The 27,918-nt window shown below is 44.1% G+C and overlaps 1 protein-coding gene and 1 pseudogene across 3 annotated transcripts in view; one reads left to right on the top strand and one right to left on the bottom strand.

Annotated features, from left to right (window-relative positions):
• Positions 1-27,918, top strand: part of LOC310799849 — a 449,550-nt pseudogene that overhangs the window by 341,335 nt on the left and 80,297 nt on the right. The gene's annotated exons all lie outside the window — the stretch shown is intronic.
• On the bottom strand, positions 153-27,918 carry tpcn2 (two pore segment channel 2). Of its 2 annotated transcripts, XM_083662117.1 has the most exons (27): positions 27,819-27,918; positions 27,460-27,692; positions 22,866-22,921; positions 22,119-22,195; positions 20,888-21,065; positions 19,414-19,530; positions 19,155-19,261; positions 17,289-17,361; positions 16,933-17,032; positions 16,745-16,810; positions 15,242-15,306; positions 14,247-14,338; positions 13,501-13,582; positions 11,919-12,008; positions 11,274-11,393; positions 11,102-11,161; positions 10,085-10,213; positions 9,843-9,883; positions 9,514-9,610; positions 8,202-8,273; positions 7,607-7,683; positions 5,307-5,412; positions 4,519-4,601; positions 4,294-4,375; positions 3,704-3,795; positions 2,998-3,072; positions 153-282 (listed from the first exon to the last, which is right to left on the bottom strand). In XM_083662117.1, coding segments are annotated over exons 2-27 (2,304 nt in total). In that variant the 5' UTR covers positions 27,626-27,692; positions 27,819-27,918; the 3' UTR covers positions 153-281. The 2 variants fall into 2 exon arrangements, with proteins under 2 accessions (XP_083518243.1, XP_083518242.1); XM_083662116.1 differs by lacking the exon at positions 153-282 and having other exon boundaries at positions 911-3,072.

Below are 27,918 nucleotides of genomic sequence, written 5' to 3'. Positions count from 1 at the left end.
GATACTTTAACCAACAGATACATTTTCTTTGGTTGTTTGTTGTAACTGTTGCGATTAATGTGATCACATGTCCTCTTTTATGTTGTGTTTTTGCCCCTCTACTGTAACCCAAATGTCCCCCTGAGGGACGATAAAGATCTGATCCGATCTGATCTGAACTGAAGTGAACTGAACTAATGTGGTACTCTTGACCGCCGTGTTTGTCTTGGTTATCCTCGTGTTTGTAATATTGTTGTGCAGGGTTCAAGTTTCAAGTGCTGCCCCTTTGCCGTGTCCCGTGATCTAGGTAGGGGAATTTCACCAAAAAGCAACGCTTATTTATTTTGCACCTGATCTCACACATATCCAAAAGCTGTAAACTGTTTTGTCGGCATTTATTTAGTTTGACAGTTATTGAGAATTGTTTTGAGTTAAGTTGTGGACCAGTGATGTCATTCATGCACAATATTGATCCTCTATGTCCAGAGGAGCGGGGGCACAATGTCACAATGTGCACTGTGGAAGCCATCGACTCCAAGAGGTGGAGGCACAATCCTCCAAATGAAACTGGGAAATAATAAAAAAAAATATAAGTTTCTGTGTGTGTGTGTGTGTGTGTGAGTGAGTGAGTGAGTGAGTGAGTGAGTGAGCAGAATCTTGTTTGGCCACAGCCATGCCGTTGTACGTGCGATCGGGCTGAAACTTTCAGGAAGTGTAAAGAGCACCTGTGCGGGTGACCTGACGGAGCCAGATTTTTTTAAAGATTAGGGCAGATTAAGTGCCCTAATTACCTGCCCTAAGGCTGAGGCTATATAAGTTCAGTGACGATGTCATCAGTGATGATGTCATCAGTGATGTCATCAGTGATGATGAGAAAAGTGAGCCCTGTCTCATGTTAACAAAGGTACAAGGAGAACATCCCAACTTGTTTCTGTGCAGTTTATTTAGCTCTTTTTTCTCTCAATACAAAATGCATTTGAATTGTATTTACAAAAACAACAAAAAATAAACAAAAACAACAACAAACAAACAAACAAACACACCACCAGTTTAAAGATCTCTGTTTATAATAAATAACAAACACACTGACAAGAAGCAAGCTTTCCCCTTTTAGGTGAAAATTGAATCTCACTTAAAATAACACACTGGCTTTACGACAAATACTAACAATTTCTGAAGACTGTGTGGTTTGCATAATGATACCATCCACCAAAATACAGCCACGATATTAGCATGCACCCCAGTGACCTCAATCCTGCTCACACACACAGAGGGGAAAGAGGCTATAACAAGCTTTCATTTTCCACTAAGTCCTTAATTAGGGAGATCCTGCACTGAGTACATCCAGTGAGAGGGGAGAAAATACAAAAATAAAATACAAAAATACAAAAAGACTTCAGAAGTACAATGTGCTGAATCTTTGTAAACAAGCACCATACATTCAGGCAGTGTCTCGTCATAGACGCGCGGTCAGTGGATCAGCATGGGGGAAATCCTTCCCAGCCAGCATAGTTAGCATTTAGCTGCTAGCCCAGCCCAGGCAGACAGGATCGGGATTCAACCACCGCAGTAAACGCACATCTGTTCTGAACAGACGTCGTCGTCTATGTGCTCTTGAATCCCCAATCCTGTAGTGTAGAGCCGCAGCACCGTCTTTTGGTGAGTCAGCCCATTGAGATATGTGGGGGTTTTTCCCCCACCGTCTAGTCTTGCGCGCCAGCCGTAGTAACATTTTGTGGACGTTCCCACACAGACAGACTGTATCTATAGGATATTCTAGACCGAATCGCCATGACGTTGCGTTAACAACAACAGGGACTTCCGGGTCGACACCTGATTTAAATTGTGGAGATAACACAATTTGTTTATTGTTTATTTCTGTTGTCATTTTCAGCTGTAATTGTAATGTTAAAGGTATAAACCCTAGTTAAACACGGTGGTGCGACCTATCTGACGTTTGGTTGCACTTATTTTATGTAGCTAGTTACTATGTTGATCAACCAAATCTCCCCAACAGTGACATCTCACCGCCGGTCGGACTAGCTGCTAGTTTTGGGTGAACTCAAGCTGTATTTTTTTAAATTCTGTGGTCCACTGGGTATATTAGGTCTCCAAACCAGCGTTGATTCACAGCCGTCCCTAGCATAGCTCAACTAATCAAGAGTATTTCTGTCTTCACAGCGGCTCTGCCTCTGACAAATGTTTGTAGAGCTAGAACTCCAATCTGCGCTTTGCAGTGGTTTTACTGATGAAGTACATGAGAAATATCTGCTTCCTACTGGATTCAGTGGTAGCTACATAGTAAAGTAACAAGTAAAACAATATAAAACAAACTAGTAGTAATTAAGATCACTAGGCATCTCGCGCGCTCTGCGCGGGTTTGCTAGCTCAGCCGCTGCGCGGCCTCGCCCCGACATGCAGGTCGCCGAGCTGGCCCCGCAGCTCGCATACGCAGCTCGGCTGCTGCGTGGCCCCGCCTGCCCTATTGGCGCACGCGTGCGTCTGTGTGTGTGTGTATTGCTCACAAAATGTTATTGCCCTTAAGTTTACATGCGCGCGGGTGTGTGCGTGTGTGTGCCCCTAAAGTTTACATCAGTGCCTATGACATCATCAGTGATGTCATAAGATGATTTTGCTCTTATGGCATCACTGATGACATCATCAGTCTTATTACATCACCGATGAGATCATCAGTGATGTCACAATGCCTCCTATGACATCATCAGTGGGACAAGAATGGAAACAGAACATTGCCCACTTGCTCCCTTTTATAATAATAAGCTAGATAGATCGTGATATTGTTCCATCAGCACAGGTGATCTTCTGACACACAACAGTAGGCAGTCATCATCAGTGGTTCCTCTGTGACTGGGTACTGGCAGACAAGTGCTGTGTGTGTGTGTGTGTGTGTGTGTGTGTGTGTGTGTGTGTGTGTGTGTGTGTGTGTGTGTGTGTGTGTGTGTGTGTGTGTGTGTGTGTGTGTGTGTGTGTGTGTGTGTGTGTGTGTGTGTGTGTCACCAGTGCAGGTGCAGGTGAGGGTGTTGGTGTAGCTGACTGAGTAGTTCCTCTTCTGTCGGCTCCTGGACCTGCTCTCTGGAGAGAGAGAGAGAGAGAGGGAGAGAGAGAGAGAGAGAATAGGAATGATGAGTCACTTAACAGACTTAATAGTCATAGTCTAATTAAGCCAATAAAGATCCAAAGTCCCTCCCCTTCCGGTCGGGGGCGGGGCCTACACACACCGGTGTCTGAAAAAAAAAGAGTGGTGAATGGCGGTGAATTTTTTTTTTATCCTGTCTTTATTGTGCCATGAAATACACACATGATGTTTGTCAATTTAAAAAGATAACTTTGGAAGTCAAGAAAGTCGCAGTTTGTCATAAAACTGTGGCACGATAAGTTATAAATCAGAAAGACGACACACAACCAGTCGCGTAAGTGACGTCTCTCCCGCCAGGCCATGTTGGTGTTGGCGTGACGTGTTGGCGTGACGTATTATTGTGCGAGACGAGAGATGTAGTTGATTGAGCGGTTTCATACAAAACTAAACGTTACGTTTCAGTTTTACGACAAACTGCGGCTTTCTTGACTTCTTTTAAATGGAGGAGAAATCACGTGTACTTCATGGCACAATTCAAAGGGGATCAGAAAAAGTATCTCACCGTTCACCAACATTCAAATATGTCAGTGTCTGTCTAACAAAACAATAAGCATGAGGTGGGCCTACTTGAATATGAGCTGAACAGAAGTCTCATAATTGGTCCGCTCCACTTCTGTCACTGAGCAGCTGTGACTGCGGTCCCACTTATAGGTGAAGTTCTGTTGGAAGACAGATAATAGAGCTTATTATTATGATGAGTGATTCAGTTGATGCATGCATACATTAATGCAACAATATTGTTTTATTTACTTTGTTGGCTCATAATCCACCTGAAACAATGCAGATTGGGGAGGGGGCAGATCTCTCCCTCAGTCTCTCTCCCCCTCTCCTCTCTCTCTCTCTCCCTCAGTCTCTCTCCCTCTCCCACAGTCTCTCTCTCCCTCAGTCTCTCTCCCCCTCTCCTCTCTCTCCCTCAGTCTCTCTCCCCCTATCTCTCCCTCTCCTCCTCTCTCTCCCTCTCCCTCAGTCTCTCTCCCCCTATCTCTCCCTCTCCTCCTCTCTCTCCCTCTCCCTCAGTCTCTCTCCTCCTCTCCCCCTCTCTCTCCCTCTCCCTCAGTGTCTCTCGTGAGCCTCAGAGGCCTTGTGGTTTATTGGTATATTAGTACTTTTATAAGTCGTTTATATGAATGGACCCATGTGGTCTAAGTGACCCCTACCTCTAAGATGAGCGCCACAAACAGGTTGACCCACATGACAGAGGAAGTGAGCCACCAGCACACAAAGTAGACCTTGGCCCAGCTGGAAGGGAGCCAAGAAACATCATCATCATCATCATCATCATCATCATCATCATCATCATCATCATCATCAGCATCATCAGCATCAACAACAACAATAACAACAAGCGCTGTTGATTAAGGGTGGGCTGTGTGGTTTCCTACTCGGTGGTGTATCTGCTGTAGGCGTCCATGAAGGCCTGCCAGTTGTTGACCACCATGACGTTGTAGAGCAGGACGATGGAAGCCTGAGGGTGAGAGGGAGAGAGAGAGAGAGAGACAGAGACCAGAGAGAGAGAGACAGGAGAGAGAGAGAGAGACAGCAGAGAGAGGAGAGGGAAAGAGACCGGAGAGAGAGAGAGAGACAGGAGAGAGAGACAGCAGAGAGAGGAGAGGGAAAGAGACCGGAGAGAGAGAGGAGAGGGAGACAGGAGAGAGAGACAGAGACAGGACAGAGACCGGAGAGAGAGAGGAGAGGGAGAAAGTCCGGAGAGAGAGAGAGAGAGAGAGGGGAGAGGGAGAGAGAGACAGGAGAGTGTTTAAAAGTAAGCAAGCAGCAGTAAGGTAATTGTATCACAAGGTGGCGCCAGTCAGTTTGATGTGAAACAGCAGTGTGTTCTTCATCAATAACACACCTCAGAACGCAAACATTGGCCAATCAGAATTGACTATTTACTGTACACTACAACAAAGCTATAACAACAGTGTGGACTAAATACAAAAAGAAAGGCTGGAAAACAAAGTCCCATTTCACTACCCAGATCTTTCATTGTAAAACCGCATACATGCAATATGAGAGAGAGAGAGAGGGAGAGAGAGAGGGAGAGAGAGAGGGAGAGAGAGAGAGAGAGGGAGAGAGAGAGAGAGAGAGAGAGAGAGGGAGTGAGAGTGAGAGAGAGGGAAGGTATCAAATTAAATCCTTTAACAATCTCCTGGATGGTTGTGTTACTCACAGCGAAGTCATTGAAGTTGTCGGCCCAGTAGCCCAGCTCTTCATACGTGCCACATGCAAAGCTCACGTTAGAGGTGATGTTCTCCATGCTGGAATTGGACATCATACTGGCACGCACACGCACACGCACACACACACGCACACACACACACACACACGCACACGCACACACACACACGCACACATTTAAGAACCAATTAAGAACCAGGGACTAATTAGCCCCGCTGTAATTTGCCTGCTTTAATTTGCACATTAAGTGCTGTAGGCTCTTTCTGCCTGTGTCAGCACTTTGATTTTGTGCTGACCAGTGACTTTGTTTTGCACTATGTTACTCAACCCTTATTGAGCAAAGCTCATCTGTATGGACGGTATCATGCTTTCGACATTTGGTATAGGTTGAGGCCACGTCTCGTCATAGACGCTGGGTTAGCTGGCTCAGCCTGGCTGGGGGCGTGGTCAGGGTGGGGTAAAAACCCCCGTTCTATCCATTCAGCAAAGTTCGAATTTAGCTGATAGCCCAGCCCAGGCCGACACGATCGGGGATTTAACCACCGCAGTAAACGCACATCTGAGCAGGCGTCTTGTGTTCTGCTCTAGAACCCCCAAACATGTAGTTTAGAGCTGCAGCACCGTCTTTTGGTGAGTCAGCCCATGAGATATATGGGCGGTTTTACCCCACTCGCGCGCCAGCCGTTTAACATTTTGTGGGCGTTCCCACACATGCGGACTGTCTCTATGTATTTGACTGCTTTTGCTTTTTGGACCTCCTCTCCCCCTGCGTTTGAACAGATCTTCAGTGTGTTTTCTGATCACACATGGAAATGCATTGAAGATCTGATCACCCAAACCAGCTCCAGACGTGGTCAGAGACACACATTTGGCTACTGTGCAAATGCAATGGATCTTCAATAACGTGGTGGATGAGGACTGAGGAAGAAAGTGTTTACTGTCCGTTTTAAAATGTGCAGGCTAAAGGTCCTTACACATCAAGAGCGATGCGAATATACGGCACGAAATTGCGATGCGAGTTTTGACCCACCTGTCAATCACAGCCACAGATGTGTACACGTCGGAAGCGAATTTCTGAAAAATCGAACGTGGTTCGAAAAAATAAACACCGCAATAACGCTCAGCGAAACTTCGCCGTCGGTATGCACGGTTGCATTGACTGATATAGGTTCGGAAAATATTATTGACGTGCGAATTAATCGCACGAAAAAAACGTGCTCGGTGTGTAAGGACCTTGAGTATTGTGAGAGGAAGCTTCTTTCCTCTTGGCGAGGGAAAGAGAAATCAGAAATCAGTGAGACATTTTATTGAATGTAAACCAGCTAAGTAGATGAGAGAGGAAAAGAAAAGTAAAACTATATTAAGGAGGTATCACTATATCACTATACCTCATGTGTGTTCACTAAACCTCATGTGTGTTCACTATATCTCATGTGTGTTCACTATATCACTATACCTCATGTGTGTTCACTATCACTATACCTCATGTGTGTTCACTATACCTCATGTGTGTTCACTATACCTCATGTGTGTTCACTATATCACTATACCTCAGGTGTGTTCACTATATCACTATACCTCATGTGTGTTCACTATCACTATACCTCATGTGTTCACTATATCACTATACCTCATGTGTGTTCACTATCACTATACCTCATGTGTGTTCACTATACCTCATGTGTGTTCACTATACCTCATGTGTGTTCACTATATCTCATGTGTGTTCACTATATCTCATGTGTTCACTATATCACTATACCTCATGTGTGTTCACTATCACTATACCTCATGTGTGTTCACTATACCTCATGTGTGTTCACTATACCTCATGTGTGTTCACTATATCACTATACCTCATGTGTGTTCACTATATCACTATACCTCATGTGTGTTCACTATCACTATACCTCATGTGTTCACTATATCACTATACCTCATGTGTGTTCACTATCACTATACCTCATGTGTGTTCACTATACCTCATGTGTGTTCACTATCACTATACCTCATGTGTGTTCACTATACCTCATGTGTGTTCACTATACCTCATGTGTGTTCACTATATCACTATACCTCATGTGTGTTCACTATATCACTATACCTCATGTGTGTTCACTATATATACCTCATGTGTGTTCACTATATCACTATACCTCATGTGTGTTCACTATATCACTATACCTCATGTGTGTTCACTATCACTATACCTCATGTGTGTTGACTATATCACTATACCTCATGTGTTCACTATATCACTATACCTCATGTGTGTTCACTATATCACTATACCTCATGTGTGTTGATGGTGGTGTAATTGCTCCCTCAAATAGCCAGATCCCAATCACAGCATACACATAGTACACCACCTACAGAGAGAGGAGGGATCTGCTGTTAGGAAAGTACAGTAGCAGGTTCACTCCAAAATGCTGCACTTTGATTTAAAAAAAAAAAAAAAAATGTTTTTCTCCTTGAATGCATCATCCATATCAATGAATATTACAAAAACGTGTCTGTGATGGAAGTCATTGTCAGGAATATTCCTTTTTTATTTTCACTATATTATTTGTTTATGATTAATATATTTATATTAAGGCACGTTTGCAAGTGTGGACACATTTCTGTATGTTTGCTCCTCTAAATCTAAATCAAAGCTCTTAATATTGCGAATACTTTGAATAAAATGCAATATTTTACAGTAAAGAGCAGCTATGTGTTCAAATAGTAGATGTCTCACTTTGGAATGAAACTCTTGAATGAATGAATGTATGAATGAATGAACGAATGAATGTATGTTTCTAATTCTAAATAAAACATGACCAAACATGGCACACCAACTGTATGGCCGTATGCTGATGTGGACAGTGTGTGTGATGACGTCACTCACCACCAGCACTCCGGCAAAGGCGCGGAGGTTTTTCACCAGGTCCAGCAGCGTACTGGCGACTAGAGACATGAGCTGGAGAAACAAAATGAGGTATTCATCAGGGCCCAGACACACCATCTAAGAACTAGCGTACGTCGCCTGTGTCGGGGGCCAAAAAGTTGCATTAAGAACACACCGCAATAGAGAGCCGCAGGGATGAGTCCGGAAATCATCGATGCTAACACTCCTGGTTCTTCACTGTTTTCGTTTTCGTCGATGGGGATATATACGTCAATAACGTCACCACTTCAAAGGACGAACACGGAAATTCTCTTTCCCTCACCTGGTTCAGCCCGTTCAGCCCGGGGTAATCAGTGCACACATCCAACAACAGTCCAGGTTGAGCGCTGACGTGACGTGGAAGCCTATGCGACAGTGTGTAGTTCTGGATTAGCTTAGCTCAAGCTTTTTACTTCTAGGGCTCGCATTTACGCTTCAAAACTCATGAAAGTGGTCCTCAGCTGTGAAGATTATCCGACTGAACTCTGGTTCGCGTTTCATTAAGCCAGCGTTGCCCAGAGAGATTATTAGAAGTATCGCGGCAAAAACCCGTTCAAAAATTTCATAGACAGAAACAGTGAAGAACCAGGAAGTCCGGGACTTCCGCGTTCTGACTACAAAAATACGTCATCCCTGCGGCTCTCTATAGACGACAACTAGCACGTACGTTGTGTGCCTGCGTGAGACCTAGTACTGTGCATATACAAACCGTTGTTATGATACATCGTTGTGAAAATGTGTATTGAATGATCAGATACAGTAGGGATGACGTTGAAAAGTGAGAAGAACGTTTTGTGCGTGCTGTGACGGTTTAGTAATATAGCTACTTCTGATCCAGAATATCTCTGATTGAAAAAAGTTGCAGATGGCGCTGACGTTGTCAGCGTTTGCCTGGTCTTTTGCTTGTGGAGGAAAAACGGAAGAGGCGGAGGCAGAAAAATATGGAGAAAGCGCACGAAACGAAACGGGCGATATCATACGTGCGGGACACACCGCAAAAACTACTGTAGGGCCACAGTCGCTCACTGACGGCCCGACATTGACCGATGGCCGACTGTTGGCCCACGTGTCTGGAGCTTAACACACATAGGGACACAAAATGACACGATCTTATTTGTGATGAGGTCGTTGAGTGTCAGCGCAGCTTGAGCTTTGGACACACAGCCATGTCCTGTACCATGTCCTGTACCATGTCCTGTACCATGTCCTGTACCATGTCCTGTACCATGTCCTGTACCATGTCCTGTACCATGTCCTGTACCATGTCCTGTACCTTGATATCTGGGATGATGCGCAGGAAGCGGAAGACGATGAGCATGTTGACCAGGCGAACCATCTCCCACAGAGACAGACTGTGAGTTGTTGGGTCCCTGTTGTGGTGCGTGCACACACACACACACACACACACATGCACGTGCACACATGTACGTACGTACACACACGCAAACACACACGTAGGCAGGCACGCACGCACACACACACACACGCACGCGCGCGCACACACACACACACACACACACACACACACACATACACAGTGTCAAGTCAGGGGTGCAATCATAATATGTAAACATTTATGAAGGGAGTAAAATAGAAACCTACAATGGAAGTCTGTAGGTGGCCAATATGGTGATCTGCAGGGCCTAAATGGGGAAAATAAATGCAATGAGTGAAATTGTATTTTAATTTCTTTGTATTAAAGGAATATGAAAAGTTTTTGGTAGAGTTAACAGAGACACATGGATGATTTTGGGCCAATCCCCCCAAAACTGTGTATTCCTTGAACAACTGAGTCAAGTTAACGCGACAGTTCCATAGGTATTCAGCAGGTGCAGCCACGTTACCGTGAGCAGGATGGTGAGGAGGCCGTCAAAGATGTTGTTCCTGTAGGACAGGTAGCCTCTCCAGCCTAAGGCAAAGATCTTCAGACACATCTCCGACAGGTAGTAGATGATGAAGCAACAGTTGATCACCTGGCAGCCAATGGGGGACAGTGGTCAGTTTAGGCCGGGCTCATTCACATTCACTTCAACTCATTTGTGAAGCGGATTGTCTTAAGAATGAGCAAAAACAAACGGAGAATATATTTTCCGAAAACAGGTTCTTCTCCAATCTGTAAAGGAGGTGTTGAGATTACAGACGCACTAATTAATCAGTGTTTGAATTTAAGCTATATAGATCTGACAACACAGACAGACACACAGACACACAGACACACACACACACACACACACACACACACACACACACACAGTGACAGAGTCGTGATTATTGTGATTAAGCTGAAATCTGCACAGAGGATTGGATTGCAGCACAGAAGCACACGCGGCTTTAACCAGTTAGTGGCCGTTCACACTATATGACCGAAGCCACGCCGAAGCAACGCCGAAGCCACACGCTGAAGCCACACGCTGAAGCCACGCCGAAGCCACACGCTGAAGCCACGCAGTTTCATTCCGGCGTCCTTGTTAACAGGTGAGAGCATTCACACTGGCCGCACGCTACGCCGAAGCCGCGCTGGAGCGATCGTTCAGGATTCAGTCCAGCTTGAAGCTGCCAGACATGAAGTCAATGGGAGTTGTTGTGGGCGGGGTTCAAGGCGCGCCGAGGAGGCACCGTGTGAGAGGAAAAGAGAAGGCTTCTGGTGTGAACGGTTAGGTGTCAGTTCAGCCTGTGCCTGCTTCACGCTTCAGCTCTACTTACGTTCGGCGTCCTGTGTGAACAAGGGTGGGCCGTGTAACAAGGGCTTAGACCGGCACCCTGAGTCAAGGCAGCAGAGCATGTGAGCTGAGTGTTCATCATGAACCAACTTCAAACGTCCACATGACAAAAAAAACACAAAGAACACAACAGCTGCTAACCTCCATGTTGTAGTCGTTTCTCTCGGCAATGGACTTGTCAGCGTTCAACACCAGGACGGTCTGAAACACACGCAAAGGAAACATTATAGGGTATGTTAGCCAGCTTGGTCTGTGTGTGTGTGTGTGTGTGTGTGTGTGTGTGTGTGTGCGTGTGTGTGTGTGTGTAACTTACGCCTATGCAGATGACGTTGGCCAGTGCCACCGCGTTGCCGACTATAGTGAAATAGTAGTGACTGAAGACCCTCTGGAGCTTCTGCAGGACTGGAGAGTTGTACTGGGGCAAGGGAGGGTGCTGTGGACACACACGCACACACACACGCGCGCGCGCACACACACACCCGCGCACACGCACGCACGCACGCGCACACGCACACACACACACACACACACACACGCACGCACGCACGCACACACACACACACACACACACACACACACACGCACACACACACACACACACACAGAGATTCAGTGGCATATATTACAGATCTCGAATTAGAGTAAATCTTGAGTTTTTATTTATTTATTGAGGGCAAAACAGACGCGTTTCAGCCTTAAGCCATCATCAGTGTACATCAGAACATGTATGTACACTTATGTACACTGATGATGGCTTAAGGCTGAAACGCGTCTGTTTTGCCCTTAATAAATAAAAAAACCTCAAGATTGACTCTAATTCGAGTGCTGTTGCCTACCTCTGTTTCTGTGATCTCCCTGCAACCTGCATCGATTGAGCTGCCTAAGACCTGGAGCTGTGCGAGCTATTCCCTTGCTGTATATTACAGATCGCAAAGTGAAATGAAATGTTAAATTGTACCTCTTTCATGCGATCTTTATCCAGCTCGTCAAACAGCTTCCTGAAGTCGTCTCGGTCCATGTAGCCCACGGTGGAGTACGGCTGCACCACCTGGAGGTGTGGGGAGGCACAAGAAAAACATAATTGACTGATTAAATGAACAAACCTAGGTGATACGTCATATCTGCAGCAGGTCGTTAAAAGATTTTAATACATCTTAAAATAATTTAATTATTATTGAAATTGAAGGTCTTAAGAAGAAAAGTAAAAAAAACATATGAATGCCTTAAAAACGTATTACCATGTAAGTACAGGTTTCCTTGTGTGGCCTGTGCTGTACAATACTGTACTGTATGTATCTTATCTTCTTTACGAAACATAATTTGATGTCATGTCCCATAACAATCCATTTCCTGCTATGCTTTTTCTTATCCTGAACATTTATAAATTAGTTTCACAGCTTTCATTTCAAGCAGGCTCCCCCCCCCCCCCCCCCCCATTAGTTTCCTTATGTGGGTTTAATATTTGGTGGTAAATTCCAGGTAGTCTAAAAAGGTCTTTAAAAGTCAATTCAATTAGTCTCTCTCACACCTGTACCTGCAGGGGTGTTCTTCTCTCTCAGACCTGCACCTCATTCAGTGAAATACCCCTTTCAGACCGAGGTCCAACAAGACTTATTCCCAGGTTGATTTTGTGTTTGAAAGGACAAGGGTTGATTTCAGTGTGAACGCCACCGCCCAGGTTGCTAACAACCGGGGCGGGACAAAAGGCTAGCAGCAAGGTTAGCGTTAGCTGCAAACCGTTGCAAGAGCCTTGAGACACACACACACCTTTCACCGCACAGTGAAGCGCTGTGTTTAGGACGCGTTGTGACAGCGAAACAATACGGCGGGCTGTCCGTTTCCAGCCTGACTTAATTGGATTGAATTGATTGGATTAACCCCGTGTTGACTGACTTGGTGTGAACTGACAAAAGAAGGGTTGAATGTGGGTAAAAGTACCCCTGGTCATTGGTGTGAAAGTGGCAGTGTTGGGCAAGTTACTTTCAAAATGTAATATACTACATATTACTAGTTACTTGCATTTGAAAGTAATAAGTTACTTTACAATATTACTTTCTGTGTAGAGTAACTCGTTACTTATTACACTACTTTTGCATTACTTTCATCAAAACAACAGCAGCAGCAGAATGACATCGCCGCCCCTGAACACCCCGAAAAATAATTTCAACCACCTTGAAGTCAGTGTAAACAATCCAAAATTCTAAATGTTATTCTTTTCCTTTGTTATTGTCATCTATAGTGGTTATTTGCATAAAAACACATAGTTTGATTAGGAAATGATTGTTTCTTTTTTAAATATGTGCTTTAATTTAATAAAATGTAACTCAATTTGTAACTTGAGTTACTTGACAAAGTAACTGGTATAATATTACCGAAATCCTATAAGTAATAAGTTACTGAGTTACTGCTAAAAGTAATATATTACATGTAATATGTTACTTTTGTAATGAGTTACCCCCAACACTGGAAAGTGGTATAAGTCGCAGTGTGTATGCAGCCCTGCCCACTCCCCCTGCTGGACAGTGTGATATAGCTCTAACCTTGATGATGGCCGCTCTGTAGTAGCTCTTCATGTGGACCCTGGACATCACCTCCAGCACCGCATCCACACGCACACGCTCTCTGATCAGGAAAACACACACACACACACACACAAACACACACACACACGAACACACACACACACGAACACACACACACAAACACACACACACACACGAACACACACACACACACACACGAACACACACACACACGAACACACACACACACACACACACAGGCGCGAACACACACACACACACGCGAACACACACACACACACACACACACACACACACACACACACACGTTTGGTTCATATCAGCTGGTAGTAACAATCACCTACACCACTCGTGTTTGGTTCATATTTTGACCGTCAGCATGTCAGCTGCGTAACAGGGAGCAGCTTGCCACCAAATTGTGTTACCATTTGTTGCTATATATGGTTTTATCTTGTGACTATACGAGTGCTCCCAACTGAACTCCATTTCTATGTTACTGTTTATTCCATCAGACTGTAATGACATTATGTTAATTACTTTCGCTACAGCATTCATTAAAGCTGCACTAAGCAGAAGTAACTGTTTAAAATTCATACTCTCCAGTTTCTGGACCAGTGTGAGAAAGTCTCTTTCCAAAATCTCCTGGTTGCAACTGACAATGCCACATACCGCTGATGTAAGAACTTGTGAAAATGTGATAAAATAGCCTTCTAATTAGTCAAATCTGCGTGCGTGTGTCTTACATAGCAGCACGGCCTGTCCCCTGGCAGCTGAGGACCTGGAAAGCAGCTCTGATTCCCAGCCGCCTCCTGATGATGGACGTCTGGACTGACATCTGCATCAACACGCAGGGACAGACGGGTTAGATCAGCTGTTTTATGTCCAAAATCAAAAAAAGACATATTGTCCCTCTTACCTGTATATTACCTGTAGTGCTATTTATCCATCTAGAATAGATCTTACCTGTAGTGCTATTTATCCATCTAAAATAGATGGTTTTGGTGTGAGTTGGCGAGTTTTGGAGATATCGGCCATAGAGATGTCTGCCTTCTCTCCAATACAATGGAACTGGGTGGCACTCGGCTTGTGGTGCTCAAAGCGCCCCCAAAAATTACTTTTGAAAAACGTAACAATAATGCCTCTCCAGAAATCATTCCCCGGTTACTCAAGATAAGCCACAGACCTTTTTGTGAGCACTTTCATCAGGGAAATATTTTCTCTAGTCCGATATTTCCAAAACTCACCCCAATTGATCTCGATGGATAAATAGCACTACAGTTAAGAGGAGAGATATGTATTTTTGATTTGGGGGTGAACTGTCCCTTTAATTCATGGAGGAGGTGTAAGGTCACGACAGATGTTTTGGAGACACATGGTGGGAATGTGTGTAACTGTGTAAACTAGCGTGGGGCTAGCAACCCCACCCCAGAAGAACCCACTTGCTACAGAAAGTGCAATAGGAGCCTGTTGGCTTTGTGTGGCTGCGGCCCTATGCTCCACTTAGGAGCCGACAGGGAGGGGGGGGAGGAGGAGGAGGAGGAGGAGGAGGAGGAGGAGGAGGAGGAGGAGGAGGAGGAGGAGGAAGAGGAGGAAGAAGAAGAAGAAGATTGGAAAAGAGCATGGAGCTCAGTAGCCTCAACTCTCCCTGGATAATTAAAGCATCACAAAAAGCTGGGATTGAAGATGTGATGTTCCTTCAACAGCATGATCTCCTCTGGATGGAAGATGTGGGACTCACCAGTAAATATCCCCTGAACTGGTTGTAGATGATGGCCGTCAGTAAGTTCATCAAGAAATACGTTCCTGGAGAAGAAGAAGCAGAAGAAATTCCCTTTTATACACAACACTGTAAACCCTATTGTATTCAACATGTCCTCATACTGAAACAACAGAATGAGTCGGTTTACAATGACTCCCAAAACGACCGATGAGAGAAACGGTGCGTGCAGGTCATACGCCTCACGTGGGACATGGTTAATTTGAAGCATGTCACGTCGGTTAACGGTTACTTTTTTAAGCAACGAAAACAACCTGGTTAAGGTTCAAAACAGACTTCAGGAGGGTCTCTTGTGACAAGGAAGTTGAAAGACAAGGAAGTTACCGCTCCACCCATCCCACCCCTTCACCCTCATGTGTCAGCGAGCTATTTCAATAGACTGTTGTTACGGTCGCCGCTACTTCCTGGTTACAGCTCCCGACTCTGGCGTATGCACTGCACGCATGCACTTACTCACCCCACCACTAGAGGTTGCATTCGTAAACAATGATTGTTTTAACCAGCTTGAACTGTGCAATATCTGACTTATAGCCTTGTTTACAATCTAGTGTGGTTTACATATAATTTGTCTGTACATAGATATACAATTAGTATTATTATTATTTTCTCCTATACACATGTTTATAACGGTCACTCTACATCACACTTACTGTATATAATGTAAATAGCAGTTAACTTGCTTTATGTACCTTTGATCGCTGTCCTTGTTTGTGGTTTTAGCTTGTATGCATATATTTTCTTTTCCCCTTGTAAGTACATTGAGAGCAACGTATTCACCTTATGTAGCCACACCCATTTGACCCGGTTGTGTGGCCGCGTCAAAACTTCCGGCTAAAAATAAAATAAAATAAAATGGCTGGCTGCTGCAATATCAGCAGTAACTCTGAATTAACTAATAATTTAGCCAATTGTATGTAACATACCAAATAAAAGCAAACGGCAATGTCTAAGAATGCAACGCCATGTAACTGGCTCATTAAGTCTCGCATTCCAGGGAATTACGTTAACGTCTGCGGGTCTTATGGACGTAAGTGGCTCGAGCGCTCGGAGGAGAGAAAACTATCTGAAGCTTTCTTTGTTGGAGTCCAGGTATGTTTTACAAGAAAGTGCTCGTCATTGTCGACGATAACGTTATCTGACCTGGCTAACAGTGGATACTCGCTTGCTTGCTGTGTACCGAGCTCAAAGTAGTAGGCTACGTTCTTTATTTTACCCCCTGCACTGTCCGCTCCAAAAACAACTCTCTTATTTTGCGCCGTGACCGCCGGAAGTGTTAACAGGACCCGGAAGAATTTGGCCCACTGTAAGGTCTGAACATAAGGTGAATCCCGGAGTCAAATTCCTTGTATGTCTACATACTTGGCCAATAAAGCTGATTCTGATTCTGATTGAAAATCGACCAATGCGGTCGTCTTCCTTGTGATGATGACGGTGACGATGTACACAATAATGATCAATGCTTACCAATGACACTGAAGGTGATGAAGAAGATGGAGTAGGCCCTGTTTATGGAGTAGGCAGGGATCATCACTGTAACAGGACAAAACAGACGGCTTAAGACCGTGGTTCAGTTCTGAAGCAGCACAGAATATCAAACAGTTCCAATTTAAGCGCTAGGTGTTTGGATCATCTGAGCGCTGGAGCAGCGGTACCGTCTGGGTTGTTGGCCGTGGTGAGCAGCACCAGCAGAGAGGTGAGCGAGCGAGGCAGGTCTTTGAAGTACAGCTCCCACTCCCCGTTCTTCTTCGGATCCTGGAGGCCACAGAGAGGACGAGAAGAAGACAGATGGAGATGGAGATAATCATTTGAGACGTTGAAAAGGAATTATTGAATTAGTTTATGGCCCCCTTATCACAAGCATTTCTCAAAGGGCTTCACATAAGCGTCATCACAGTCACAATGCTACATGATATATCGACACACAACCTAAGTTACATAGATCATACATCATATACTATACATTTGACTAGCGTGGTGGTGTGGGCGTGGTCAGGTCAGGTGAGCTCACCTCCGTCTTAACAAACAGCAGCATGCCGATCATGGTGAAGAGGCAGAGGTGCACCGCCAGCAGCAAGATCACACTGCAGATACACACACACACGCACGCACACACACACCGCACATGCACGCACAAACACAAGCACGCACGCACACACACAGAAAAGGTTGTGGTTGATTCAGGGTAGAACAAACTAGGGATGGGCATTTCTAGCAAAAACACTATTCGAAATTCGCTGGCCAAAGTCGACTTTTAATCGAAATTCGAAAAAAAAATAAAAAATGTAAAAAAAAAAAAAAATGTAATTTTTTTTTTTTTGGGTGAGTGAAATGTTGCATTGTCTCCCCTGATTCTAAGTCTAAGGCTTTATTAATTAATAGAAAAAGCTTCTGCTGTGGATTTTTAGCTCAAACAAGCATTGCACCACTGAAGTAAAGAACATTTTGACAATCATGAGTGGTTCATTAAATATTTAGTAGGCTCAGGTCTGAGTGCCAAAGGGGTGCCAAAGTCACCCCCTCTCCCTCTTCATGGGATTTCATCCGCCATTCATTTTTCCATAAACCTTGCTTAAAATGCTTATAAAAATTGTTTTATCTGCTCAAACCAAGCGATTCGACTATACTTAGAATCAGGGGAGACAATGCAACATTTCACTCACACAAAAACTTTTTTTTTTTTTTTTTTTTTCGAATTTCGACTTTCAATAATAAAAGTCGACCTTGATAATAACAACGATTATTCGAAAATTCGAAATTCGATGCCCATCCCTAGAACAAACAACAGGTCAGGCTATGCAGTGAAGCCAGAGCATATCATTATGTGTCTTGTTGGGTCAGGCTATGCATTGAAGCCATAGTATATTAATATATGTGTCTGTTGAGTCAGGCTATGGGGAAGTGAGAATGCTCTCAACTCAAGTAGATGCTGGTTTTTCACTTGACGAGTGGTAAAATGTGATTTAAACCGACTGTAGTAAGAAGTTCGGCAGTCTGCATTTTTTGTATTTAGTTCCTTTAGGTTCACACACTGTCCTGTCCAATTATAAGCCAATCAGGTCTGCAAAACAAAAGTCACATGACTCAGAAGTAACTCGATCATTGGACAGAGTTTTAGTGACCTGTCATTCTGCCAGGTTAGAGATTTTGCCAGTGGAGGGGAGGGATTCAAAACAAACCTGTAATTTTAGCGACATGTAGGCATAATGGACTAGTCTGTGCGCATAATGGACTAGTCTGTGCTGTGTTGCTCTTCTTCTGTGGTGTTCACACAAATTAAGAACACATACTGTATGAGCATCTGTCCAGACTTCATTGTTATGCAAGGCTTTCCAGGTATGGGGAAATGCTGGCTGTCAGCTGTTTCCTGATACCAGTAAAGCCTGCCTTAGGCGTTGGTGTCGTTGTATGTTGTCACTCCTACAGTAACACAGTCCACAGAGACGCATTTTTAGGCGTCTTGGTGCCGTGAACTGAAGGAGGAAATGCTCCAGATTTTGCATTAAAAAACTGCACTGAAAATGTTATCAACCTAGTATTATCAACTCCATTTGAATTAATATGAACTTTTTTTTTTAATCCTTTCAAAAGTACAGACTCTAGAAAATGAGTTTTGGAAGCCAGACATCTGAGCAGCAGCAGGTTATTTTGTGATATGAGACAGTAAAAGCATGTGTGTGTGTGTGTGTGTGTGTGTGTGTGTGTGTGTGTGCGTGTGTGTGCGTGTGTGGGTGTGTCTGTGCCTGTGTCTGCGCGTGCATGTGCGTGCGTGCGTGTGTGTGTGTGGTGTGTGTGTGTGTGTGTGTGTGTGTGTGTGTGTGTGTGTGTGTGTGTGTGTGTGTGTGCGTGCGTGTGTGTGCGTGTGCGTGTCAGATACCTGGCGATCTCGGGCAGTGTCCTCTTGATGCACTTCAGCGTCTTCTTCATCAGGGAGGAGTTTTGCAGGAGGAAGAATGGCCGGATGAGTCTCCGCACTCTCACTTTCTGATCGGTACAATTGAGAGGTCACAGTTTCATACATTTTAGGATCAACTTTAGGAATCCATATTTTATAATGCTCTTAACTTATTTGATGTATTTCATCCTCTCTCATGCTTCATGTTCACGGTGTCCCGCATCATCACACACAGCCTCACCTCGTCACACACCATGCTGACGGATAACACCCAGTCCATGACGGAGGCAGAGATGACGACAGTGTAGCCGATCAGCCACTTGTTCTTCCTGAACTCCTCCCAGCCAATCAGATAGCTCTGAGGACAAACACAGATGCAGTGAGGTTCTAGTTCAAAATAGAGAAACAATTAGGACTACACAATAATGACCTGTGCCAAGTTGCATAGTCTTAATTCATCTGATAGGTTGGTCTGAGGAGGAAGCTATTATGTACACCTTCACCCTTGAGTGCTGCCCAGTACAGTTTCATAATGGTGGCCAGTGGTCGGTCATGGATGAAGTATGAAGTATCAGTGTACTTTGCTCAGAGTTGGCGAGGAAGGGGCCACTATTTCTTAGGCAGAGGTGAACAGCAACTGATAATGCATTAAGCCCAGCATGTCCTACTTGCACTGTTTTAGTACTGTAAATACCACTGTTTTAGTACTGTAAATACCACAGAAAGTGTTTGTAAGCTCCGGAAACTTTCACTTCCGTCAAGACAGGCAGGAAACATGGCAGGCAATCCATCAAAGTTATCAGTTTGAACTTTGAGGTAATACAAATCTAAGTATATTCGAATCTACAATCAACTCTACTTAAGAGGAGGGGGCAATATCTACTATAGTTTGTTCATGGTTCATTCAAAAGTAACTTTTTTAACAACAGTTGACCGTACGATCGCTAACGTAACCAGTTAAACAGACACCCAGCTAAACAGGTGGAACGCTTCCAAGTTGTAGCAATAAGATGTCATGCTGGTTTTATATGTCTTCTGAAATCATGTGACCGTGGCATAATATCATTTGACACCAACATTTAGAAAACTGCTATTGAGCAGTGACTGAAAGTGATTGGTCAAAGTGATACATTATTAAATGTAAGTCACCAAACTATCAGCTCAGACGGAATACAAAAAAAAATAGCGTTCACATAGAGAGGCAAAGTGACCGCCTACTTCCTGCTTCAGCACTGTACCAGGGATTTTCATCCGCCATTTATTTTCCCATAGACATTTCGTAAAATGCTTATAAAAAATGTTTTACTTGTTCAAACCAAACCGTTCAGATATATTTAGAAACAGGAGAGACCACATAACATTTCAATCGGACCAAAACGTAAAAGAATTGCCGATTTAAAGAAAATATTCTTTCGATGTAGTTTTTTAAAGTTTTGGTCGGAGTGAAATGTTCTGTGGTCTCTCCCGATTCTAAATATAGCTGAACCGTTTGGCTTGACGAAGTAAAACTATTTTTATAAGCATTTTTTCAAAATGTCTATGGGGAAATAAATGGCGGATGAAAATCTCTGGTACAGTGCTGAAGCAGGAAGTAGGCGGTCACTTTGCCTCTCTATAAAGTTCTGCCAATCGATCCTTGCTCTCCACAAGAGCAAATTTAGACTGACTGAAGCAAAGGTATGGCAGGTGAAAGGGAATTGGATCTGGAGGCCTACCTTGACAGCGAGGTCGAGGGAGAAGATGAGGAGGCAGACTATCTCGATGCTCTCCGTGAGGCCACAGGGAGGCTGCCAGCGCGGCGCCACCAGCCGCAGGTCCGAGGACAACGACATGGACGACGGGCGCTCCACGAATGCCAGCGCCAACACCACCGCTATGGTCAGACCCAGGCCCCTGGGGACAGTGAGGAGGGAGACAGCGATGGGATGGACATCGGAACATACCGTATTCTTTCTGAGTGACACTCGACTTGATGCGGAAACTAGTCAAAGAGCAGGTTTAGATTTGACTTGCACACATGAACTGCTGGTTATGTGTGCCGCATAAATACGGTCTTTAATGCATATGAAAAAGTTGTAATGGGGTTGATATCATTCTTCAAAGTTAGTTTAACCTTCTGCTTCTTTTTAAGACTTCACAACTTCATGAATGGTAAATTATGTTAGTAATTGGTAGTAGTATTGTAAATTGAGGCATGAGGAATGCGAGATTCGTTCTCAACTGCAAGATGTGTTCCATTAAGGACATGATTAAATATCCTACAATCAGCAAATAACTATCGTAAATCATTTGTGATTTACAGTATATGCTAAAGACACAGCTGCGGTACTTTCAATGCGCATGCACGCACACACGCACGCACGCACGCGCACACACACACACACACACACACACACACACACACACACACACACAGCGTTATTCAGATATAACTCAAGCATAAGTGACTTGAAAAAGGATTATGGTAAAGATCACAGGGGATTTAAAAGAAAAATCTTCTTACACTGTTATACTGTATTATCAGTCTGTAATGTTATATCTACTGTATTATCAGTCTGTGATGTTCATGTGCATTCTAGCAGTAACTGTAACCACTTTCCCTCAACCTGCCTCATAACTACTTCAGTTAGTGATATCCTACGTTTCCCAGAATGCATTTCGACAACCCCCAGGGAAGGGGCGTGAACGTGTTGCAGTCTTGCAATTCCAATGGGTGGGGAGTTTACTGTACTCAGCAGCTGGCGTAGTAAAACAGATTATATTATGGTCATTTTGTGATATGGGGCAGGAAAAATCAGACTTATTTCACTTTTAAACCCAGTACAATTTAATAAACAACACCACCCCTGCCCCCTGGCCGCCTGAGCAGTTGGTAGAAATTGTGAACCACGGCACAGAGAAGCTAGAGGCTAACAGAGAGAAATGAGTAGAATGACTGCAACTTACCACTGGAATATCTTTGAGTAGTACCACCGATACAGACGCAGCGATCTGGCATCGACCCGGTGGTTGATCGACCGATACTGTACAAGTTCAACAAAAAAACAGCACAGAGTACAAGTCTGTTTAGATATTATGATTATGATTGTTATGATCGGCACCGTATATTTGACCCATTGACGTGCCTAACCCCAGTCAAAACATTATATTATGTCATGTGTGCAGTGTTGGGGGTAACTCATTACAAAAGTAACATATTACATGTAATATATTACTTTTAGTTACTTTAGTTTACTTATTACCAATAGGATTTCAGTAATTTATACCAGTTACTTTGTCAAGTAACACAAGTTACAAATTGAGTTACTTTTTTTAATTTTTTTATCAAAGCACATATTCAAATAAAGATACAATCATTTCCTAATCAAATTGTGTGGTTTTTATGCAAATAACCACTCAGATGACAATAACAAAGGAAAACAATAACATTTAGAATTTTGTACGGTTTACACCGACTTCAAGATGGTTGAAATTATTTTTCAGGATGTTTCCGAGGCGGGGATGTCATTCTGCTACTGCTGTTATTTCGGTGAAAGTAATGCAAAAGTAGTGTAATAAATAAGTCTACACAGACAGTAATATTGTAAAGTATAACTATTACTTTCAAATGAAAGTAACTAGTAATATGTAGTATATTACATTTTGAAAGTAACTTGCCCAACACTGCATGTGTGCGTCTGTTCCTGCCTTTACCTGTATGGCATCTTCAATGAATATGACCGCTTGCTGGATGTAGAGGGACTCGTCATCTGTGAGAAACAGTTTGAGAAGCATGACCATCTCCAACATCACCAACAAATACTGTCAGACAAACAGTCCAGGCCAGAGCTGCTGCAGCGCGGAGATGTTTGTCCCTAGAACTGGTTGGATCAGGACCTGAGAAGATCAAGTTTCTTGGGGCTATTTAGGAGAGCTTAAAGACAAGCCGGGGTCTAAACTACAGCTACAAAATAAATAAATAAACATCTGGAAGGGTTGAAGTCCACTCAACTCCAAGGGAAAGCAAAGCTACTCTTATGAATAAAGAACTATACTCATATAATCAAAATGAATAGAATACTATGCTAACATCACAGGAAACTTGAAAGCTTCAAAATATCATCGAGCATAATGGAGTAAAGCAAATATACATAAGAAATACCATACTATAAGGCTACCATAAGCTCATTATTAAGTACCATGTACAAAATACAAGTCCCTATATTGTGGGAATATTATAATGTACTATAACACAAGTGGCCACTGAATGGCTTGTTGTTTTAAGCATAAAACCAATATAATGTGATACTTCATTGATATTGGTAGTTAAATAAGCTCTATAATAGTTTTTATATATAATATAAAAATATTACTCTCCCCTCCCTCCACAGAGAGCTCAGAGAGTCAGAGTCTGGAGCTGGCTGGGATTCAGTGTGTTGCTCAAGGGCACTTCAGTAAGGGAGTGCTTGTCAACATGGGGATTTGAACCCTTGTCTTTTCAAGTCTCTCTAAGCACACATATACAATGTCTGCTGATTAACCAATCCCTATAGAAGGCTTCAAATCAAATGTATAGCACAGTTCATACAACAGTGTAGCCCAAAGCACTTTAGAAGAAGGAGCTTAGGAGCCTACAGGGAGGAGGAGGAGGAGGAGGAGGAGGAGGAGGAGGAGGAGGAGAAGGAGGAGGAGGAGGAGGAGGAGGAGGAGGAGGAGGAGGAGGAGAAGAAGAAGAAGAAGAAGAAGAAGAAGAAGAAGAAGAAGAAGAAGAAGAAGAAGAAGAAGAAGAAGAAGAAGAAGAAGAAGAAGAAGAAGAAGAAGAAGAAGAAGAGATTGTAACAAGATACCCAACATCATCAATGGGCACATGAAAAGAAAATGTTTAAAAAAAGTGCAAGGAAAAAGATGAAAAATAATATTAATTCAAATATAGCTTTGGAGACAGTATTTTCCAAACCTATAAATAATACACCAAATAATGGTATTTTTTGCGGGCCAGTACAGTGTTCCATGCTTCCAGTAGCACTTTACACACTGGGTACAATGGACACCAGGCATATCTGAAGTGGTTGCGATGGCTGACGACGGTAGCCCAACCCTTTGAAAGCTAATTAGTGCAGGGTGTTGTTCTTGATTCTGGCAGCTATACCTACCTGTTGCCTCACATAGCTAAAGAACAGTAACAGGCTAATGCTAATATGCAGAGAGCTAAATGACAGTAATGTAACCGTATGGGCTCGTCTTGGACACTGAGAATAGGATAAGAGAGCTTTGAAGTATATGTGTGTGTCTGTGACAGAGAGAGAGAGAGAGAGAGAGAGAGAGAGAGAGAGAGAGAGAGTCTGTGACAGAGAGAGAGAAGGAAAGAGAGAAAATCATCATACATAAAGTTGTCAAAGTGGGCTCTGTCTGTCTGCGATGTTGGTCACGTAGTAGAATAGAATGGCCACTGTCAAACAAGGCTATTTCCACAGTTTGTACCACAGTTATAATATGACTATTTTGAATAACTGTAACTTTTCCATGTAGCACTCATACATACAGAACAGAGGAGACATAATGACTCAGTGCACACACACACACACACACACGCGCGCATGCACGCACACACGTGCGCGCACACACACACACACGCATACACACTGCTGACGCATAGCAGGATGTGTCATTGCGGCGGTGGGTGCCACTGACAGGCCCACACTTTAAACGGTTGTATAGAGGCCATGATGCTGAAACACACACACACACACACACACACACACACACACACACACACACACACACACACACACACACACACACACACACACACACACACACACACACACACACACACACACCACAGTGGACTGAGAGTGGCAGTTATCACACTTGTTTTCACTAGAGGGGGGGGGGGTGACAATAAAACACTGCAACAAAAAATAAAAGTCATATAGTAGTGATAAATGAAAGCTATGACTTTGCGGTCATCATAATGCAAACACTAACAGAAAAGCAGTACTGAAAATGAAAATGTTATTTTAACACGTTCAGTGCCAGCGACGCCATATGGCGTCATTAGAAATTTACCGTACAGTGCCAGCGACGCCAAATGGCGTCATAACTCCAAATTGTTTTTTTGACGGGGGGGTGTCGATCTAAGCTTCTTACGTCGCCTCTAACAATATTGTAGCTATTGGAGGTCGATAACCTATTTTACAAACCCATTAGGTGGCGACAGCACTCTCCTGATCAGAGAAAAAGGAGCCAAACACACAGAAATAGTCACTGGGAAAAAGGAGGAAATCGCATCGCATCCGTCCGTATGCATCGACGTGCAGAAGCACAACGAGCACAACGCCAGCTGTGCCCAGAGCAGCAGCATCCGCTGTCACAACTGAGCACCTTCATGTACGCTGCAACAGCACATTCACATAATCAGCATTATTATTCCGAACTGGAAGCATGCCAGCCCGTGACAAACACACGCGGAACCAAAAAGCTGAATATCGCGCACCATTCACTGTGTGTGCGCAGCAAACTCAGCAGAGACTGAGAGCCACCAGACACATAAGACACACCCAGGAGGCGTGTGCAGTTGAGGGGGGGGGGGGGGGGGGGAGCACGGAGAGCAGCAGAGCAGCATACACTTCACCCAGACAGACCCAGACATCAGAAAATTAGCTTCAGAGTCAGAGATGTGCTTGAAATGTTTAATTTCACAAAAGGCTCGTTATCTCAGCTCGTAGAAAAAAAGGTATGTTTTTCGTTCAATCAGGCTATCTTCTCCGGCTCATAACTAAAGAACGGAAAATGGGATCAATAAACTTTTTTTTGCAGGTGATAGAAGAGAGTCTCATCGTTATTTGTGCGTGTTCAGTGTTTACATAGTAATTATTAAAAAAATTATATGACTGTTTTAAAATGCATTGCGGCCTATGTGGCACAGCAAGCAACCTTTTGCCCAAGGGCCGTGGCACTGAAAGTGTTAAGGAAGCAATTGATTAATTGCTTCCTTAAAATAACATTTTCATAAAACCTCTGTTTGATATGGCATTTTATGAGTTGATGTCATACAGTTTTATGTCAGCCTATAAAGGTGGCAAATCTGCAACTTTTAAAGTGGGTAAAGTTAGTTAGGTTCCTGTATATCATTACAAATCACATACAATATTGTACATGGTATACCGGTATATACACCATGTCGGAAAATGCTAAGTCATTCCACGTTATATAAATATGAGACGCTGCAGTAGGCTACATGTAGGTATGTTTAGATGGACAAATAGCTAAAGTAATAAAATACAGTAAAATAAAGTAATAAAACAAGTTTTCTATGGTCAACTCATTACCTGCCATAAAGTGCTTTTATGAGTCCCATAAACCTCAAGATGAACCATCTCGTTTTCAAGGGGGTATAGAGAGAAAAGTTCTTCCAGGCCTCCCTCACCCACCCTGCTACAGGCCTCCCTCACCCACCCTGCTACAGGCCTCCCTCACCCACCCTGCTACAGGCCTCCCTCACCCACCCTGCTACAGGCCTCCCTCATCCACCCTGCTACAGCAGCCTATAATTATTTCCATTATGTCAAGGATAATGCTAATTAGCAGTGAGCAGGTTGTTTGAAGACAAGGAGCCTAAAGTGAGATGTGCCTGAATTAAATTAGGTAACTACCGAATACCGGTGTCATGCCGAGTTTTGCACCCCCGCCGAGAATTGCACCCCCCACCATATTTTGGGACTGTTTTAACTTTAAAGGGATGCATCTCGACAGGTACAAACTGCCGAGATTTGCACCCCCCTCCATGAAGCCAGGAGAGATCCCCAGGTCTCGAGGTCCTCTGTACCCGGATTTTAAGCACCAAAGTCGGCTTCCATGAGCCAGAAGAGAGCCCCAAGCGTGGAAGTCACCTCCACGCGGATCTAATGCATCAAAGTCGGTCTCCGTGAGCCAGGCCCCTGGCTTGGAGATCACGTCTACCGACAATTGTATCATTTTTAAACAGTTAAGTTTCCGTATAAATCATTACAATATGCTCCCGGAAGGTGGGGATGCAATTCTCGGCGGGGGTGCAAAACTCGGCATGACACCTGAGTAGATCAAAGTAACCTGGGTTATTCCCAGTCATATGGAGCTTGTAGCTTCGCTGTGATTTGTATAATAGCGTCATCTAAAATAGCCTATATTCTAGGGTTAGTGGTACTGGGCAGGTAGGAGTTGGAACAGGGAAACACCTACAGAACAGCCATTCAGGTCCCCTTGTTTTGGAACCAGCAACCTGCCCGTTGAGAGTTTATTTATCCACCGCAGTCTGTCCTCCACTCACCTCCGTCCACACTGCACGACCCCCCGGCGCGGGCACGTCCGTGATCCACCGACCCCCTGCCCGACGCGCCCCCTGCGCCATAATCCACCGAGCCTGACCGTGAGCCGTAGTCCGACGCCCCTGCGCTGCCCGGGGCGCTCCCGGCCAGCAGACCGTCCGTTTCCATCCAGGAAGTCTCTCTCCACTCCAGACTACAGGAGAGCCTGTTTATGCCCCGCCGCTCCGACCGACAGCTATATCAAACAGAAAGTATACAGTAAAAACCTGCTAGGCGACGTCTGTTCTCCGCGACACCAGGCGCGCTTATTACAAGATCATACAGCAAGTCGGACGGGTTTGTGTAAAGTTTGGATACTCACTGTGAGACAAATCCCCGAAGTTTCACTCAGCACAACAAGCCAGGAGGAAATGTGTTTTTAGGAAGCGTCGCTCCTACTCCTCCTCCCTCCTCCCCTCCGC

The sequence above is a fragment of the Poromitra crassiceps genome (assembly GCF_964638095.1).
Source record: "Poromitra crassiceps genome assembly, chromosome: 28".
NCBI lineage: Eukaryota > Metazoa > Chordata > Actinopteri > Beryciformes > Melamphaidae > Poromitra > Poromitra crassiceps.
This window is presented reverse-complemented; position numbering and strand designations above follow the sequence as displayed.

What these genes read in the sequence shown, in the direction of transcription:
- tpcn2 (XM_083662116.1), bottom strand. Translation starts at nt 27,625, where the DNA reads ATGGAAACGGACGGTCTGCTGGCCGGGAGCGCCCCGGGCAGCGCAGGG. An exon ending in GGGACAGGCCGTGCTGCTAT is followed by an intron (nt 13,583 to 14,246) that starts GTAAGACACACG and finishes TTTCCTGATCAG; the next exon opens with AGAGCGTGTGCGTGTGGATG. An exon ending in GCCACCTACAGACTTCCATT is followed by an intron (nt 9,611 to 9,842) that starts GTAGGTTTCTAT and finishes GCACCACAACAG; the next exon opens with GGACCCAACAACTCACAGTC.